We start from the raw sequence: 19,855 nt of genomic DNA on the forward strand, positions 1-19,855 counted from the left end.
GTAGACTTCGAATGTTTAAGGTTAATGCTCTTTAGTTTTCTCATTTTGGCTGAAGAGTGCTCAGGTGGCACTACATTTCAATTTTATAAAAACACAGCGGTCTTGCATGTCAGAATTGTTCAGGCAATAAAAGGACAATAACATGGGGACTGTGCTAACAAGTGACGGCTAAGAATGAAATACTTCCTGTGGACATTGTTTATGGAATCCACCTGGGACAGTGAATGCAAAAAGCACGATCGTCTTTTTCTCCCATGATGATGAACAGCATGCTGAAGTTGTTTGAGGATGGATATAAAAAAATATTACAAGTTCATTTCTGCAAATATACCCTGATGGCAGTTCCATTAAGATGACACAACCTCCATAGTGTTTTACTTCTCATCAGTTACAATCTTAACAGCCAGACAATCTTCTGGAGCCTGCTCCTTTCTATGACAGTATTATTTGCTAAATGCGAAAGCTAAGCACTGAATATGTAATCGGGTGATTTTTTCTTTTTTTTTTCTTTTCAGGGAGAGAGGAACGCTGGGTTTGACGTCCTCTATCACAACATGAAGCATGGGCAGATTTCCACCAAGGAGCTGGCGGAGTTTGTCCGTGAGAGGTGAGGGCTGGTGCGGTTGTAGTATTGCACACTCCGTACGGGTCTGTATTGAATTAAAGACTTACTGGTAAGTTCAGGCACTGCAGTAATTGACTATGTTTATAGTGACAAAGAACATCATTACACAGTGCAATTTATCCCGCTGCCTTTGTGCAAGCCGGTAGCAGCCAGCTAATCAGATTTGCACAGCACGCCCCGGCAAGCCTGAGCAGGTTAAAGGTGCTAGAATACCTGACCCGGCAACTGGAAGTGCATTGTAGCCCTTTCTGAATGTTCACAATGTCATTACCAAACACAGCAAAAATATATATATATTCTCCTGTAAGTCTACTGCAGTCTGTCAAAAACATAGCATGTGTCCAACGCAGGCCTGAGATCAAACTGAACTGTTCCCTCAACCCTCTATGAGAAAGGGTGCTCCCTCCAGTCAGAGACAGAGACTGAACTGCACCCTCCCTCACCACTTAGAGAAAGGGGGCTTCCTCCAGTCCAAGGCAGGCTTGAGGAGGACAGTCACGGCTCCAGTGCAGTCTGGTTTGTAATGGATTGAGGGGGACAGTCACGGTTCCAGTGCAGTCTGGTTGTAATGAATTGAGGGGGACAGTCACGGCTCCAGTGCAGTCTGGTTTGTAATGGATTGAGGGGGACAGTCACGGTTCCAGTGCAGTCTGGTTTGTAATGGATTGAGGAGGACAGTCACGGCTCCAGTGCAGTCTGGTTGTAGTGGATTGAGGGGGACAGTCACGGCTCCAGTGCAGTCTGGTTTGTAATGGATTGAGGGGGACAGTCACGGTTCCAGTGCAGTCTGGTTTGTAATGGATTGAGGGGGACAGTCACGGTTCCAGTGCAGTCTGGTTTGTAATGGATTGAGGAGGACAGTCACGGCTCCAGTGCAGTCTGGTTGTAGTGGATTGAGGGGGACAGTCACGGCTCCAGTGCAGTCTGGTTTGTAATGGATTGAGGGGGACAGTCACGGTTCCAGTGCAGTCTGGTTTGTAATGGATTGAGGAGGACAGTCACGGCTCCAGTGCAGTCTGGTTGTAGTGGATTGAGGGGGACAGTCACGGCTCCAGTGCAGTCTGGTTTGTAATGGATTGAGGAGGACAGTCACGGCTCCAGTGCAGTCTGGTTTGTAATGGATTGAGGAGGACAGTCACGGCTCCAGTGCGCTCTGATTGGCTCACGTCCTCGGTTCAGAGTCACACAGCAGGCTTCCTGTAATGAAGATGAGGTTATCAGAAAGGAAACCAATGCAGTTTCTTGTCCAATCCACTGTCGCCTGGTAAAGGATCCTCCTATCTAATCTGTGTTGTCTGCTTCCGTGGAGCAGCGTTTTCTAGTCAGGCTGCTTCAATACTACTGAAGCCTGTTCTGCAATTTGAAAAGGTTTTACAATAGTGTTTCCCCAAGTCAACAAAAATAAATAAAATACAAAAAAATAGATTTTTTCATTTTTTTTTAAGATTACATTTGCATCCAAATTGACTTCCCCTGGAAGTGAAATCTGCTTACCAGCTTGAATTTTAATCAGTCAGTAGAGTCTACAAAACTTCCAGGGGGGGTTTCTGAAGCGTTAGCTCGTGAGTTATTTAATAACATTTGCAAAGTCAGTTCGTTGATATACATGATCTAGATTGCTGTCAGAGAAGATAGCCATCTTGAACGGGAACGACCTGTATTTAATTCATAAAAACATTCTTTAAATATCTCATGAGTTAAAGCTTACCTGAATAGAGTCCATTGTTTGATAAGGGTTAAATGATACCTCGCTGTATGATATGTGTTTTGTGCAGAAATGGATATCCATTAAACAATGGTAGACAGGATTAGGTCATTCATTATTTAAACCCGGTTTCCAAGGGCACTGCTGGTTCCTTAGACACTTTATCCCCCATAGGGATGCATGTTTGGAGGTACGTGTCACTTGCATGTTTAGATATTGCACCAGTGCGGAGGTGGTCTATCATAAACACAGCAGTTTAGGGCAAGTGTAGGGCTTGCCAGAAGTGTGATATTATCAACGGATCGTTTTCTCAGAATATAATTCTTGCCTAAAATGAATTGCTGTCATTTTGTAGGTCTAATGTTTTCTGTACAAAAGATGCACACGTTAAGTGCAGCACTGAGATGCATTTTTAAAAAGTACATGTTTTGGTAATAGCTTTGAAGAAAATGCAGGTAAAAAAAACATGGAATTCACGTTTACCATATTATATGTCTCTTATAATGTAAAATGCAAGATCTGTGAAATTGCAACAGATAAGATGACCTGGAGTTATTTTGCCGTTTTGCATGCACTTTTCTGTACTCGGTTCTTGCACAGTTCTGATGCACTGTTGCTTCTGGTGTGTGCAGGGCTGCCGTGGAGGAGAGCTACTCCAAGTCTATGAGCAAACTGTCCAAGATGGCGAGCAGCAGCAGCCAGCTCGGGTGAGTACAAGAGCCTCTGTGGCCCCGGGGAGGCAGCGGTGGATAACGAAGGCTGTATCTCGAGAGCCACTCGCCCAGATTAGTTTATATGGAGAATGTAGCTCAGGCTGACCTGCGTGGTACTGACAGACACGGGAATGGATGATGTTTGTCATCTGATGCTGCGCCACATCCATACAGTGATGTAATACGTACAACCAAGTATAAAAGTAATGAAAAAACAAACACTGGTAATAGTGTCTAACACTAGAATTATATTGGCTATGTGGTTAGACACAGTAATTACACTGGAAATACTTAATTGCATGTGTACAAAAGGATGCTAGCAACATTAAGCATGTTTCATTATAACTACACGACATGCATGTAGTTACTGTGTAGTCCAGAGGTATTTAATGTGAAGTGTTATCAGATCTCAAAGATCACCCGTTTCTCTCTCTCTCTCTCTCTCTCTCTCTCTGGCAGAACGTTTTCGCCCATGTGGGAGGTGTTCCGCGTCTCCTCGGACAAGCTGGCGCTGTGCCACCTGGAGCTCACGAGGAAGCTGAACGACCTCATCCGGGAGATCAACAAGTACGGGGACGAGCAGGTCAAAGTTCACCGCAAGGTACCGCCCTGTGCCGTGGAGCAGCTTTCAGCAGAGAATAAAAACAGCTCGACTCTGACACACCCGCCAACCACTCACCCCTAACCCAGTCCCCATAGCACTTCAGTGCAGGGAACGGTTGTGAGTGCGTATATAGGAGTGGGTATTAAGTGCTATGGCAGTACACGTCCCAAATCATTTTTTGCTAGAACATGTTATCAGAATAACATTCATACCTGTTGCATAGTCCTTGACTGACGTTTCGACTAGGAGTCTTACCTTCTGAATATTCTCAACATCCTTCCAAACGAAAATCTGGAATTTATAATGAATTTACAGTGAAAGGTCTCCTACTGAAATGTATTTGAATGACCAGGTCTAACAGTCATGGTGCCCTACCTCTTTCTGATACAAACCTCTGTGCGTGTGCCCTAACCTTGTTTCTGGTTAGTTTCTCAGATTAAGGGAGGGGTCGTGTGACTGCCACTGTCGGGATTAATTCCGCCCTGCGTTTTCTTTCCCAGACTAAGGAGGAGGTGACGGGCACTCTGGAGGCTGTGCAGAGCATGCAGGTCTCCAGCAGCCACATGCACAAGGCCAGGGAGAGCTACCTCAGCCGGTGTCTGGAGCTCGAGCGACTCCACAAGGAGGGAGCCAACCAGAAGGAGGTGGAGAAGGTGAGCGCTGCCTTCACGTTCACACAGGTTTAGATTCGTTAGTGTGGGTTATATGGACCTATAAGTGATATACACTGTGCACATACTACTACAGTGCTTCCTAAACCCAGTCCTCAGGGACCCCCTGTGTCGTCTGGTTTTCATTCCAACTGAGCTCTCAGTTCTTTAACTAAACCCTTAATTGAACAGATTCCAAGTTACTTCTTGTTGGAAAACATGGATTGAGAATTGATTAGGGGTTTGCTACGCATGTGGACTAGCAGAGCTATACTGGTGTTCTTTTCTGAAAAGAGACTAATATTGCAGATAGCAGACTGTTTGGTTCAAATTGCATGTACTGCTAACCACTGATAGAGACGATGCGTCTACAAACTGCCCAACAATGACTGCAAGCTAACGAGATAACAATGCTGTGGACTAGAAGGGAACAGGCTCTAGACTTCAGAGAGATCAAAAGAGATAATCCCACTCAGATAGATCAAAAGAGATAATCCCACTGTCATCAATGGGGGTCGCAAGGAGATAACAAAAGGCAGATGTATGGACCTTTTGTCTCCAGGAGTGTGAAGAAAGTTCAGAGGTTGTCACACTAGACCACACACACAGACACACACACATTAACACTCACACAATAAATTAAATTACCTTGACCATTGGTTAATGTCAGAGAAAGGGGAGGTGGACCATCTATACAGAAGGGTATTTAATGTCATGCAAACATTGTAATTTTGAGTGTTGTTTGTCCTGTACCTGGGACCAGACTCCCTGCATATTTCAATAAACCTGGCAACTGATTGAAGAAAAGGACTCTGTGCATTTTCTTGAATCTACTTACTCACCATCTATTTTTTAAGTACTTCACTTCTAAAATGTTATAGTTCACTTCAAATCCCTCTCTTCTTTTGTTCTCTCTCTCTCTGATTTCCAGGCAGAGGCCAAGTCTAAGAAAGCAGCAGAGACGTTCAGCGCTTGTGTGGAGAAGTACAATCGAGTGGGCGGAGACTTTGAGCGCAAGATGAGCGAATCGGCACAGGTGAGGGGCGGGCTCAGCAATAAGGAGAAAGAGCAGATTCGGGGAGGTTATTGCCCTGACAAACCTGTTTGTGGTATTTCTAAATTCAGTACCATTGAGTGTTTAATAGCTTTGGATAGGCTTGAAATCAAAAGCACTGTCCTCTGTTTCCCTATTTTACCTCCTCATATCATTTCATTATGCTGTTAGTGTTTTGTTTCCTATAAATTTAAACACGTAGTTTTGATAGTAACCACACAAACAGACTGATATTTGTTAGAATATCGTACTGTTCAAATGTTTTGCATCACCATGTAGAATTAGCACATTTTACTTCATAAATTCGAATGAAACCTGCTGAATAATGTGACGTTAACATATTGAGTTTCTGTATACTTAGTCAAGCATTGATAAAGGTGACATTTTGAAATCTAACATGAACTACTATTATGGCTTCTGGTAGACTTTTGGGATATTATTTTGTAGTTTCTTGATTACATGATGTTAAATAAAATGAGTTATGTTCATGTAGTTTTTTAATTTTTTTAAATTCTGTCTCAATCCTAAAATTCTAGGTAAGGCTAGAACTGTATGCTTTAACACAATGGATTTATTATATTTTTTAGGATCAGAAGCAAAAAGAAAAAAAGACAGTGTTCTCTCTTGACTCTATCAGGGATGCCAAGTGCTTAACCTGCCCCCCTTCAGTTACTCGCAAGTCACCCCTGAAACAGCAAGTGGAGCACTCTGCTTCTCTGAAACGGGTTCAAGAGAGAACCCTGCTGGACTGCTAGGTTGTTTCCACTGCCCTCTGTTCTTACTGAACACATTTAAACACAGTTTAGTTAGACACATGTGCTCAAAAGAGGAAACAAAATGGTCCTTTAAGAGCGCCAGCCCCCATTGATCTCTTTCAATCGAGGGGGGGCCTAAATCTTAACCGCAGTCAAAAATATGCACGCCATTTATTTCTTAGTCAATTTTTATACAAAGTCTTTTCCTTATACAGCCCACGGCTGTACATATGTAGTCAGGTGGAGGCTGCATAAAACTAACAAGTCTGTTGTAGGGCCAGCATTAGAAGTTTAAACGCTTCCCTTTGGGAGTTACACAGAAACCAACATGCCCATTTCAAGCTCTGTACAAGCCCCCAGCCTGCAGTAACAGTCCTTCCCTCTGTACTGTCCTGGTTCAGCCTCCTTTCAACAGAGTGAGAGGGGTGTTGGTGCTGATCTCAGGGCAGTGGAAACGCAGCTCCGGTCCTTCCAGTGAACCGGATTGGAACGCTCTGATGTAGTGGGTATTTTTGTGGTTACTGGTTTGTGTGCAGAAGTTCCAGGAGATTGAGGAGGCTCACCTGAGGCAGATGAAGGTGCTGATCAAGTCGTACTCCCACTCCATCGAGGACACGCACGTGCAAGTGGGGCAGGTGAGGCTTCCACACACTGTGCGCCTCTCGGTGCAGATGCACACTTCTCCGTTTAGACTAGGGGTGTTACTGGTAATACGGTTCCGGCTGGTTTCACAGACCCTGATCAGAAGTAATCTTGAATTGTCTTACCTACATTAACATTGGGTAGACAAAGACTAGTGCTAATCAGGAATGTGAAACCAGCCTTCAGAATTGTACCTACAAGTTTCAAAATTGTCAAAAAAAAAACATATGCTGACAAATATAGATGTTGTTCTTGTGTACAGTGCGGGCCAATTTTATTTGATATCTCTTCACTCCCTTTTCCATATACAATGACATGCTGTATATGCACGCAGATTGCTGTCAATTCTACAAGTAAGAGGGTTTCTTTATAGTGACTTTCAGATTTGGCTTCAAACGTTCCCAGTATGTCAGAGTTTAAGTGTGGTTATTACTAAAGTTTACCGAATGTAACTTCAGGTAAGGTAGTCCAAGATTAACGCTAATCAGCGTCTGTAAAACCAGTCCTAGGACTCCTGAACCAGTCCTAAAAATGTCCTGAACAACTGAAAATAACGACCATTCCGTTTGTACATCAGTTTATCAGTACTGGTCCAGCCCAAGACCTTTTGATGGTCAAACCTATCAGGAGAGATCTGGTGGCACAAGAATGTCGGTGTTTCCATTACTCTGACATCGATGACTTCCAGTTTCAGATTTCCAACATTTTTATGGTATGACCCTACTGTTAAACTCCCACCCCCACAGTCTTTTAAGTTCTTTTTATAGATCCCACTGATTCACACATGAAAGGCTGGCTGTTTTCATTCCCTTGCAGCTGTGGTACCCCTCTCTGGGTGTACAGGCACACACTGTTTCACTCCAGGGTGACTCACTCGCCACCCCCTCGCTCCAGAAATAAAAGCAGCACCTCAACATTTGTGCAGCATCCTCTTATTATGTAGTCTATATGCATGCATCATATTCTGGGAGCAGCAGATTAATTTGAGAGTTTGTACGCATTACATTATGCAAAAATATAAATCTGTACAGTAGGTCTGTACAATATACAGTACAGTAGTAAAATCAATTATCTAGCGCAGTTTCTTTTCACTTTAGGCAACCAGTAACACAGAATAAATCATGCTGCTGCATTGCACACTGTACAATGCAAAAAAAAGAAAAGATTATTTAAAATTTTACGTTGATTTTGCACTTTTTTTTTAACCTTATGCTTCTTAGTGAACAAGTAACACTCAATAGAAATACATTAGTGTCAAATTTACGTCATGTAGAAGTGGTTGCATTAAAGACTTCATATTCAGAATTTTTATTATCTTGCTTTTCAAACCACTGGAGTTCATCAGTATTTCTGAAAGCTTCTCGCCCTTTTCCAACCGATCGATCAGTTAGTTTACATCCCCCCTTTTAATCGTGTAATCGTGCAATTTAGTAGGGTACTTGTACCTTTTCATCCACTCAGTGTTGTCTTTTGGTGTCGGTGTAACAACTTTTTAACTTTAATTTAGTGTCTCTCTTTGGATCACGCAATCCACAGTAACCTAGCGTCACACTTAATTAGTTAATATTGGAGGACAAATTGAAATACACAAGGCTTGCATCAGATGTTTGTTCTCCAGTATTTTTTCATTTGTATTACTTACATAAGTTATCCTTAATCAAATTGGACAAGAAGGGTGTTTTATTGCAACACAGGTAAACGTATTAGAAAATGTACAAGGGAATTGTTGATTGTTTTACTGTATAATCCATGTGAGTGTGTTTGAAATGGAGAGATGTCAATGATCCTGTCGGATGCATTCCTGGTTTTACTCGCGCAGGTCCACGAGGAATTCAAACAGAACGTGGAGAACATTGGGGTTGATAATCTTATTCAGAAGTTCTCTGATCAGAAGGGCACTGGCAGAGACAGGCCAGGCACAACCACAGCTGCAGCGTGTATAGCGGCTCATCATGGTAGGACTCCAGGTACAGTGGGGACAAAACCAGGGCCCGATGATTTCAGTTGAATGAATAAATGAAGCATTCCGATAAAGAACTATACACATGCTGTCCATTTTTAAGATATATTTAATATGAAAAACTTCATTTAATTATATGAGTGATACCCCTCTGTATGTCGAGCAGCAGCCAAATACCCACCAATTGACCGAACAAGAAGATCTCAAAGTGTATTGTAATCTGCTCAGACTGCACAAACCACTATGTGAAATATGTTCTGTGCTTTACTGTTCTGGTCAGTGCAGCTCACTCACCACAGTTGAGAAGTTAGTTTTTTTTGGGCTTATCAGTTAACAGTGTGTTCCCGATCTCTTTGTTTTAAATTAATAGGAAATGCATTTAATCAACACTGCAGATCTATATACAGATCTAACTGACCTCTTAACCCAGTAGACTAATATAAATGTCTATGCCCATCCTTGTTTGTTTAGTACAAGATGCTGAAAGTGTTGAATTAGTCTTTCTGTGAAACTAAGTGCCTTTGCATGATATATACCCAAGTCTAGCTGCTTAAATCCACAAGCTGCTCTCACTCTCACAGCTCCGGGCAGCTTCGAGGAATCCAGCATCTCCAGTCTGCAGGAAGGGATCAAAAAGATCCGGAACAAGACCTTTCGCATCCCCGGACTGAGCAAGAAAGAGAAGGAGCCCAGCTCCATGTGAGGGGGAGGAGTTATTAATAATAATAATAATAATATCATCAGTATAGATTTATTACTGTAGTTGACGAGACCTTAAAAGAGCAGAATCGGCATGCTTGCAGCTTTCAGAAATGATCAGGAATGCGTGATATTGTGCAGCACAATTTGGCATGTGTAGGCATTGGTTTGATCTAGGTAAAGATGTGGATTCTTCAGAATGAATTCAATAAAAACTGTGTCTCAGAAAGCTTCTTGATCTCATCTGATCGGTTTTCATTGTTTTCAGGGACTCTGCAGCAGCTGATCCTCCAGTAAGTACCACCAAGTATTAGTGATGCTGTTAATTCAGTGTGCTTCAGCTATGGCCAAACGTTTTGCATCACCCTATAGAATAAACACCTTTTGCTGAGTAACTTTACGTTTGAATTGCACACCACTTTATAGTTTTCCATATACTTACACGACAAACTGACAGAAATTGAAAAATGTGACATTTAGAAATCTAACATGAAATACTGTACTGCTATCATGGCTTCAGGTAGAGACTCTTGCGATATCATTTTGTAGTTCCTTTTGATTTATATGAAGTTAAATAAAATATCTAAATTATATTCATGTAGTTTTATTTTCTTTTTTGTGTCTCAGTCCTAAAATTGTAGTTGATGCAAAACTTTTTTCCATAGCTGTACAGTGCACCTTAGTTATATCTGAACTACAAGTGACTGAAGTATAGCAAACTGAATTAGTGAAGAGGCTGTAAATATAATACACCATGATGTATCCATTAGTTATTAAAAGGAGAAACATAGGGAGCCCTGTATACATTACTGTGTAAAGATCTTCACAAATTCACCACCCTCAATAGTCCGCAAGGGAGAGCAGTGAATGTACTTGCAACAATGACCATTTTTAACATCACAACAGCACTGGATTGGCAGGGAGCAGTTCTGTTATTTCCTGAGTTCTCTAGTAGCAAGACCTCAATCCTGACCCGAACGCCCCCTGCCTTTTATTCACAATGATGTAACTCTTCCTGTCCCTGTCTCCAGAACTCTCCGGAGGTCGACGAGGATGGGTTTGTAATCCGAGCCGACGTCAACCGGAACAATATCCTTCCCTCAGTCTGAACAGCGGGGTGTGCCAGACCCCGAACCCAGACCCCTAACACAGGAGCTGGGCTGGCTTACAGGTCTCAGAAAGAGAACGCCACTTAAACCGCGCACTTCTACAGCTGTCCTGGAATGACTACTCCCAAAACAGCAGTCCACTGGACTAATGCATCGATATGTAGATCTGTGACTTTATTAGCGTGTCAGAATAAGACACCGTGGGATGAATTTTTGATTCAGCATTCCCTCGATGGTCATGTTCATGTACACGAATGATGTTATATAAGTGTGTTTGGTGTGATATGGTAGTTATTTTAATGTACCTGAAGCTAAAATACTTAGAGAAAAAAACTGAACATACCCTAGTAATTTTGTTTTTTTTATGGCATGTGTGGTTGTCATTGTGTGTGTACACAGTAAGACTCCCATTGAGTAGCAGTTTGATCCATTCCAGGATTTTCCTCAGAGTGAGCTGCAATGGGAAGTCCTCTTGCTGTCTCTTGTCAGTTCTGGCACAGTTCAGCTCAGCTTCCTTGACTCTGCCAAACATAACAAAGAGACCAACTTCTACTCGAGCGACTCGGACTTCGACGACGAGCCCAAGAAATTCCACGTCCAGATCCGCCCCCCCGCGAGCGAGAGCTGCCGGGACAGCACGGCCACGGAGCAGGAGCTGAAGGCAACCGTGGTGGCGCTGACCCTGCCGCCCAACCGAGCGGTAGGTGGGAGCTTCTCCATTTCAACCAGGAGACAGAGTGTCTTCTCAACTGCATGGCTTTAGAAACCAGGAGTGTATGACCAGCAGGAACTGGAGCTAGGAACCACTGCTTGATAAACTAGGGGGGTCATTGTCTGTGTGCATTAGACTGCAATCCGCAGACCGGTTTCCTACTCGAATATCGGACCTAATTGGTTCGATACAGTAGTATTTAAAATCAAGCAAAAATATGTTTAGACTTCACAAAATACATATTATACTTTAGTAATGTAGTCTGTGCATTGAGAACGTTATTATTAAAGTTTTGTTTTATTGGATTGTGCAGTTTTCCATCACAAAGCAAATAGACATGGTTTAAAAGTGGGGCTTATTAAGTACTTCCACTGATGGCTTCCGTTGGCGGGTTAAGATATTTGAAAGTAATCCGTGTTTTTTCTCCCTCCTCGCAGGCCTCGGTCAAGAGACACCTTTCAAGTGAGTTGGAGCTGGCTTTTTTTCTTTCTTTCTTATTATCTGATTGATGTGAAGCCTCTGTTATGGGTGGAGAACCACAGAGCTGCTCTTTTTGAAGCTGTGCTCTCTGTGTCTCAGGGAACCCCAGCTCCATGACCGGGGTTCGGTCTGACGGCGAACGAGACACGTGCTGCAGCCAGAGGGGTGAGTCTCGCCTTCCAGATCACAAACTAACGATGCGCTGCTGCGTCATGGAGCTGATCGAGACACACCAGAGCTGAGACACATCGGGAATCTGCGCTGGCGTCTTAAGACAGCAAAACCTGGAATGGTTATAACTGCATCTGCCAATTCCAGTGTGTGTGTGTGTGTGTGTGTGTGTGTGTGTGTGTGTGTGTGTGTGTGTGTGTGTGTGTGTGTGGTGTGTGTGTGTGTGTGTGTGTGTGTGTGTGTGTGTGTGTGTGTGTGTGTGTGTGTGTGTGTGTGTGTGTGTGTGTGTGTGTGTGTGTGTGTGTGTGTGTAATGTACTGCTGTCTCTCGATGTTTACATTAGACAGATGGTTGAATTGACATGTAATCTGACTTGATATTTTGTGTAGTATATGCTATTTGGTAATGAATTCTTTGCCCCCAGGTAACGAGCATGATGGATACCGAAGGTGCACGTCCAGCCCAGTGCCGAACAGGTAAATACAAGTGAAGCACTTTCTGGAAGCTCTTGCTGAAATGCACGCTGCAGTGCTTATTTTACTGGGCTAAGGGGTTCATTTGATTTGATTTCTGTATTTGTACCTGTGATATTTTATTGCTTGGTCATTTTTTAAACTCTAGTATAATTGGAATTCTAATTGTTATTACTGCAGCATAATTAGCACTGTAATTGCAGTATCCTTGTAATTGTAATCTCAGCGTGTAATGCTGCTGTAATTGTTATTATAATTAATCTGGGTCTGGTCCCCAGTGCCCACCCCAGGCATGGCACCAGCGTTTGGGGCTGAGTGGTGATGTTAAGAACCTCAAAATACCCGACTGTCCAACATGACATGAAACGCCTCCTTGTCTCAACACTTGCCACTTCAGTGAATGTTTTCAAGGCGGTGCAGCATCTGTAGAGTGTGTTTTTTAGATGTATTTATTTGCTTCCTCAATGTGTGTCTCCTCTAAGGCTGATCTCTGCAGCTCCGCCCTCTGAGCCTCTGTTTGGGCCTCCACTGGAATCTGCATTCCAACACAGCGGCTTCACAGGTACAGAGGGGGGGCAGCGTTAGGACAACGTAAAACCAGCAATTCTTAGGACATTTAAGCTAATAAAACCTATCTGGGAACGCTTTAAGCATGTTAAATATTTCAATGTTGTCTCAACATTATCAGAAATATTCATGTGAAATATAGATGTGGGCCGTAGTGTTTATTTGATGTATTCACCATCCGTTCTATACACACACTAGTTTTTTTCGGGGCTTTCGTTTTTGAAGTACTGTATGAAATTAGTGTTTTTCAGTTACATTCCAAAATGCTTGAGTTTTTTTTCTGTCAAAATATGCATAGCAGTAACTCGACAGTACCTGCACACTTAAGTTGTACCTTCTTTCCTTTGCTGTCTTCCACAATGAAATCCCTCTGGTCACGGGCACATTCTTCTGGGGTTTTTGTGTTAAAGCATTTATTTACATTGTGCCACAATTCTGTTTTAAATCCTCTCTATCTTAACTGTAATACAGCTTTAAATCCTGCTAACAAGCCTCCATCCTGATTGTAATCTCGTTTTAAATCTCATAAGCAGTGTCTCCAATAGAAATGTTGGAATGTGCTGTCACTCAGTAGTTGGGGTGGGTTTAAAGTTTTCAGAACGAATCAATGATAGATGCAAGCCCGGAAGGCGGGACATTGGTGTTTTCCAGTGTTTATTGACTATCCACGATTTCATTATTTTTTTTTTTTTATCAGGTGTTTTATCGGTTAAAACCGAAAATCAGAAGCCCTGATCATAAATGTGTTAAAGTGTAACATATTTAATTTTAAAGTTTTAAATGTTATTAATTTTCCATATTACTAGCTACAATGGAACAAAATCGGATTCCTTAATAAATGTCACTTAAAATAATAATAATAATAATAATAATAATAATAATAATAATAATAATAATAATAGTGTTCCTTTTTCAAGCATGGGCTGGGCCCGTTCCGAGATGTCAAATAGCAGCCTGTTTTGGAATAAGATGCTGTAGTTTTTGGATCTAAATAAATCCAGGAATCTTCCAGTGCTGTCACACCCTCTGCCACTGTCTCCTTTCAAAGCCCTGTTTTGCTTATAGTTTCTGACATGGCCTTTTAAAAAAAAAATTTAAAAATCCAGATTTTGTATTTTATTTTTTTCTTCTTTTTTTTTCCATTTGTAAATACAAGGTCAAATATTGCACGAAATTTCTTGGCTTCCTTCATTCTTCCACAGCCTTCTGCACAGGCATCTTAAAAGATGCCTAGTTGACATTCCAGTTTGTCCCCACTCCCCTTTCCTCCCACTACATGTGCCAAATAGAACAGGAAAAATACTGCTACTGTAGATGGTTGTACATGTATTGAAGCTCTCTTATACCTCTGGAGACGAGTCATGGACTTATAGATTTGATAATATTATTCTTTCTGATTGTTGTTTTAAATGCAGTATATCAGAGGCAATAAATCAGACAGCCACACACTTCACTGTCTGCATCACACATCAAAATGATCTGAATTCACTCCTCTTTGCTTCAAGACATTTCACACCTGAAAGAAAGCGAGATAACTGATATTAACAATTGTGCCTGTGATTCCTGTGTTATGGGACACCCTGTAGAATGTGTTAGAATGCCATTTGTTTGTAATTGACTTCAAGGAACCCCATTAATATCAGATCCCAGTAGGTTCTTGGTTAGGCAAAGAATTGACCTAAAGGCAGCTAGTGCAAAGTAGGTTTGCTGTTTTCTGCAAGAAGAAAAAAAAGATGTCAAGCCAAATGTGTTAAAACCCCAATGCAAAAAAAAACCCATAATGATTGAGTTGTGCAGAGAAGCCCCTTCCCTTTCTCCACTCTGCAGGCTCCAAACCGACCATCTCCTCCTCCGACTCCTCCTCCCCTGAGAACGTGGAGGACTCTGGGCTTGACTCACCTTCCCATCAGCCCCTCGGGCCTTCCCCGGAACCCTGCACCTGGGCGGCCTGGCCTGCCGTGACATCACAGAGCAAGGAGGCGGGCTCAACCGGCGACCCTTTCCTGACAGTGTTCCGCGAGCCCTCCTCTTCATCCTCTCCTGCCCTATCGGAGGAGTCCGGCGGCTGGCTGCCGGCCAATCAGAGCCCCAGGGGAGCGGGGGATGACGAATCCTCCTTTTTCTCCTCGTCTACTTTCGCTGCCTTCAGCCACCCCTCTTCTTCTGAATGTGAGCCCCCTTCCTGGCCTGGCCTGTCCCGAACTCCTCTCAGCAAACAGTGTGATCCTTTCCTGGCTGACTTTGACCGAACTCCTAAAGAAAGAGGCAGCTCCGAGCTCTGGAACCCAAATCCTAGAGCTCCCCACGAAGGCAGGGCCCGCAGCTCAGCCGGGGTGTCCCCAGTGTCGCACGGAGACCCTTTCTCCATCTCCTTCAGCTCCCCCTCTGACACCGGGGCGCCCGTCTCATCCAAGCCGGCTGAGCTGCCCCTTGATGGCTCTCCTGAAGACCCATTCTCCATCACCATACGGGGCAGCCCTACGCACCAGTCCAGCCTCTCAGGTTCCTACCCTGCTCGGAGCACCCCCGGCCCCAGAGCAGGCAGGAAGGAGCTGGTGCGCTGGAACTCCTTGCAGAACCCCTTCGTGGAGGGCTCCAGGATGGGCAGGAAGCAGCGGGCACCCAAGGGAGCCGTCCTCTCCAGGAGGAATTCAGGGACGGAGGAGGTCCTTTCCTTCAGTGTGTTCTCCAGCCTGGGGAATTCAGGCTTCCCCGACAAAGAGGGAGAAGCGTCTAGCCGCAATGCAGGCTCCCAGTTTCGGAATGCAGGTACGCAAAAATGCTAATCTTGTTTGTTGAAAGTATTTTTTTTTTGTGGTTTTTTTTTTTTTTTTTTTCCCCCATCTCAGGGGATGGGTATCCATGGCAACAGGGATATAGCAGAGGCGTTCACATGTTCTCCCATTATCAGAGCAGTGCCTATCCAAGCTTCGTCACATTATTAATGAGGGTTTCAGAATCTGGGGGTGTGTGGCATCACCTCTCCCCCTCATGTATGTCACACACGTGCATACTGCGGATCACAGTCATACTTTATCATGATATTGAGAACTGTACTGCAGTAGTGGAGATGGTGTGTTACTGACTTTTTATTAATTTTTATGGAGATGAAGCATTTAAAGAATGCTGATAATAATTATTTGCCTCATTAATGGAGCAGAAGTTTCCTAATTGTGTTGCTCCCCCAGGCCCCCCCCCTAACTCCAGACAGGACAGCCCAGAGACGGCAGTAGTGGCACCTCCCCGGCCCTCCAGAGCCAAGAGGACCCAGGGTGGGAGGCTTAGTGGCTGCGAGCGGGTAAGAGACCACTAGGGGCGCAATGGAGACAAGCATATAAATAAAAACATATATATATATATATATACAACATAGTCTGTGTGTGTGTGTGTGTATGTATTTTCACTAATTTTAAATGGGTGGAAAAAGGGAGATGAAGTGGTGAATCATCCACCGAAAACAGACTTTGATTATCCAGGGGAGGATTAAGGACACATCTTACTTACAGAAAGGTTAGGACATGATTGACTGTTTCACAGTCCAGTCTTTTTATATCCTGAAGCTCTGGGACTGTAAGCAGGGTATATCTGTGGGACTGAGAAAGTGTCTGTCTGTGTCTCTCAGTCCAGGTCGGTGTGCTCGTCCCCTCTCCTGGAGCCCAGCCCCCCCCTCACCACCTCCTCCTCCTCCTCGTCCAGCCCCTGTGAATGGGGGGTCCACACCCCCACACCTCGCCCCACCAGCCCCCCTCGAGGTAGGTGTCTCTGACGTGCTCCCTCTCTGCACTGGTATATTCATATACTGCTCCGGAGGACTGAGAGCTAGCAGATTCATTTAATGCAATGTCCTTCTCGAAGCAACAGCTGTGTATAAGGAACTGTTTTCAGCTTGTCCTGTGCTCTTGTTTGTTCGTTGGTGGAATCGGGGGTGAGCAGCGTTGCTTGACTCCACCCAGCAGCTTTTCGGAACTCGCATTGATCATGTGATTTTTTTTTTTTTTGCTGATTTCTGCGACCAGGAAATCGCAGCAGAACATGGGAGAAGCATAAAACAGTTCCTTTTGTAGGAAGTGTGTATAATTATAATTTTTTTCTGTATTACATTGTAGAGACTAAAATATATATATATATTGGAAAACTCAATGCACCGTCATTACACGTTTTGTAAGTATTCTTCCTGGGCCTTACTGAGCCAACTGTCCAAAGTTTCAGTATGTTTCTTAAGTGTGTGCGTTAGAGAAGAAAGTGAGGTCTGGCTTCAGGACCCCTGGTTTAACCCTGTGCCCCCCCTCCTGCCCTCGCAGGGCTGTCCCGCGGGCCGAGCCCCATCTCCCTGAGCTCTCAGGATGCGTGGCCTGTGGCTGCTGCCATCACAGAGTACATCAACGCCTACTTCAAGGGAGGAGAGCTGAACTGGTGAGCACGCCTCTCACTGTCCTGACTTTCGTTCACCTTCAACAGAGTTCAGAACATTTCATCTATTGCAGATTAAAAGCAGGTGTCACGAAGCACGGCTGCTCTCTATCCTGTTCGTCTGTCAATAAATATATAAGCAATCCAATAATGAGCAGGTCTTGGATCAGACTGTGGCTCAGTGTGCATGTCCATTGAGAATTTTCTACACAACTGTGAACCTATGAGTAAACTAACTCCCAGCCCTGGGGTTGGTGTCATGTCCGTGGTTCCTATGCAGTGTTGTGTGTTGTGCTAACTCAATGCAATGTTGTGTGTTGGGCTAACTCACTGCAGTATTGTGTGTTAGGCTGCCTCACTGCAGTGTTGTGTGTTGGGCTGCCTCACTGCAGTGTTGTGTGTTTTGTCCCCCAGCTGCCTGGTGAAGATAACAGGAGACCTCACCATGTCCTTTCCAGCCGGAATCACCCGCGTCTTCAACGCCAACCCCACCGCACCCGTCCTCAGCTTCCGATTGGTGAACACGTCCAGGGTCGACCAATTCCTGCCCAATCAGAAACTCCTCTACAGGTGGGCGTGGTCTTCACCATTAGTTACATTACAACAAAAAAGATGAGCGCTTCTTAATTGTCATAGTTGCTCACATGTTTTATAGACTGTTTACATTTTCATTTGTGAACTGTTTCTCTTCCAAGTGACCCTTCCCAGAGTGATCCAGACTCCAAAGACTTCTGGTTCAACATGCAGGCTCTGATTCTCCACCTCCAGAGAGAGGCGGAACTCAACCCCCAGGCTTCATACTACAACGTAGGCCTCCTCAAATACCAGGTGAGTGTGAGAACCCAAACTACCGAGCAGACAGCAGTCCTTCAAAGAGAACTTAGCTTGTACTCCCCTTGGCTAGAGGGTCTAGAGTAGGTCAAAATTAGTGGCAGAGAACCAGGAAGATGGGTGTAAAGAGTTAATGGTGTGCTTAAGTTGTTTACGCGATTGTTATATTACCATTTCTGCAAAAACTGCTTATTCATTAAAGAATACTTAACCCTTTGCAGTCCATTTATTCAGCGCTCGTCAGGCACATCAGGTCCAATTTATTTTCACACGCGCTGTTTATTTTACACATGCTGTTTAAAATATGTTTTAATGGCATTTTTTATAGTCGTGCATACTGATAAATCCTCTCCTGATCACTCGTTTTATCACCAAACTCCTCAATAATGCGATCCAAGTCATTATTTTATTACTATAACATCTCAAAAAGCTCTGCAAATGTGTGTGATATCACAGAGTAACAACTTTTGTGACCAGGACAGTGATATTTTGAATACAGTATAAATACAGTATAATCGTAAATCTCGAAAAACTACTCACTTCTAAATCTTTTGTAGTCATTTTTGTATTACTTTAGTATAAATACATGTTAATTTGGATTCATATGTTGTTTTTTTCTGACTTTATGTGAACGAAAAGACACAAAAGCTCCCGTTTTCTCATTGGAAATAGACATTGGACTGGAAAGGGTTAATGTTTAACTTGTAAAATGGTACATTTAAGGTACTGTTCAGTATTTCAATTCCAGCACTAAAAATTGAATACATACATACATACATACATACATACATATGTTCCACTGTGCTGCAGGTCTCCTCTCAGGATCCTGGCTGTGCCCCCCTCCACCTAGCTGCTCGGTGCCAGTACAGCGGCTCCCTCACCCGCGTCTCTCTGGACTATCACTGCTGCACTGCCTCCCCCGCCACGGAGCTCAGCAACGTCCAGGTGGTCATCTCTCTGGAGGACTCTGCCACGGACGTGCACTGTCAGCCTCCCGGAGTGTGGTGAGCAGAGAGCCACAGCCTACCAAAGAAACTCCCCAGTTCCCATGCCTTCAGCTGAGGGAACACCAAGCCATTTTTTTTTCAGGAACAGTGTCTTGAAACCTGATTTCAGGAGACCTAGTTTGTAGACAGCTTTACTGTGTCAAACCCCAAGTCTCCCCTGCTGTGCCATGCAATGGCCTGAAACCAAGTTCTAAGCAACCCAAAGTGGCTTCGTGTTCCTCAGCTTTACTCTGTGGGAGTCTGAAATCATTTCACGTTATTGAAAGCACATCAGTCAAACAGAAGAAGCTGATGCATAATGATAGGAAATTATTGAATTAGCTGCAAATGTCGGCTGGCTTTGTTAACCTACTCACTTAAACTTTAATATTGCGTTATTATGTATAAATTAATAAAGGATTAGTGTTCTCTAACTTTTTAAGCACAAAGAGGTTAGTTCCGAACAGCCTGTACCTTAGTAAGCCACGACTGGATTTATAGAGCATTTTACAGCACTGCGGAGTCAGCCCCCTATCTGTGCTTGTCCTGGGGTTGCACCTCAAATGTTGATACAGATTAAGTAACTCTTCTTAAAAGAGAACCACTGTGTCGATAAAAAGTTTGTGTCTTATATGGAAACAAGTCATTCAAAAATGATAAGGGAACAAGGCTGGGCTAGTCTGCTACCATGAGTGGAGTTATTGCACCT

The 19,855-nt window shown here is 43.6% G+C and overlaps 1 protein-coding gene across 4 annotated transcripts in view; it reads left to right on the forward strand.

Annotated features, from left to right (window-relative positions):
• The window catches only part of fcho1 (FCH and mu domain containing endocytic adaptor 1), a 40,751-nt gene that overhangs the window by 16,871 nt on the left and 4,025 nt on the right, over nt 1-19,855 (forward strand). For 2 of the 4 annotated variants that reach the window (XM_041229011.1, XM_041229012.1), the window contains exons 4-25: nt 516-607; nt 2,963-3,037; nt 3,503-3,644; nt 4,148-4,300; nt 5,229-5,333; nt 6,610-6,741; nt 8,568-8,715; nt 9,290-9,407; nt 9,676-9,700; nt 10,439-10,496; nt 11,047-11,216; nt 11,666-11,690; nt 11,808-11,873; nt 12,304-12,355; nt 12,835-12,914; nt 14,747-15,688; nt 16,108-16,217; nt 16,542-16,671; nt 17,221-17,332; nt 17,744-17,899; nt 18,025-18,157; nt 18,971-19,164. In XM_041229011.1, the coding sequence (XP_041084945.1) occupies nt 516-607; nt 2,963-3,037; nt 3,503-3,644; nt 4,148-4,300; nt 5,229-5,333; nt 6,610-6,741; nt 8,568-8,715; nt 9,290-9,407; nt 9,676-9,700; nt 10,439-10,496; nt 11,047-11,216; nt 11,666-11,690; nt 11,808-11,873; nt 12,304-12,355; nt 12,835-12,914; nt 14,747-15,688; nt 16,108-16,217; nt 16,542-16,671; nt 17,221-17,332; nt 17,744-17,899; nt 18,025-18,157; nt 18,971-19,164 (3,218 nt within the window). The remainder of the gene's footprint in view (nt 1-515; nt 608-2,962; nt 3,038-3,502; nt 3,645-4,147; nt 4,301-5,228; nt 5,334-6,609; nt 6,742-8,567; nt 8,716-9,289; nt 9,408-9,675; nt 9,701-10,438; nt 10,497-11,046; nt 11,217-11,665; nt 11,691-11,807; nt 11,874-12,303; nt 12,356-12,834; nt 12,915-14,746; nt 15,689-16,107; nt 16,218-16,541; nt 16,672-17,220; nt 17,333-17,743; nt 17,900-18,024; nt 18,158-18,970; nt 19,165-19,855) is intronic. The other 2 variants (XM_041229013.1, XM_041229014.1) reach the window with 2 other exon arrangements.

The sequence above is a fragment of the Polyodon spathula genome, chromosome 26 (genome assembly GCF_017654505.1).
Source record: "Polyodon spathula isolate WHYD16114869_AA chromosome 26, ASM1765450v1, whole genome shotgun sequence".
Lineage (NCBI taxonomy): Eukaryota > Metazoa > Chordata > Actinopteri > Acipenseriformes > Polyodontidae > Polyodon > Polyodon spathula.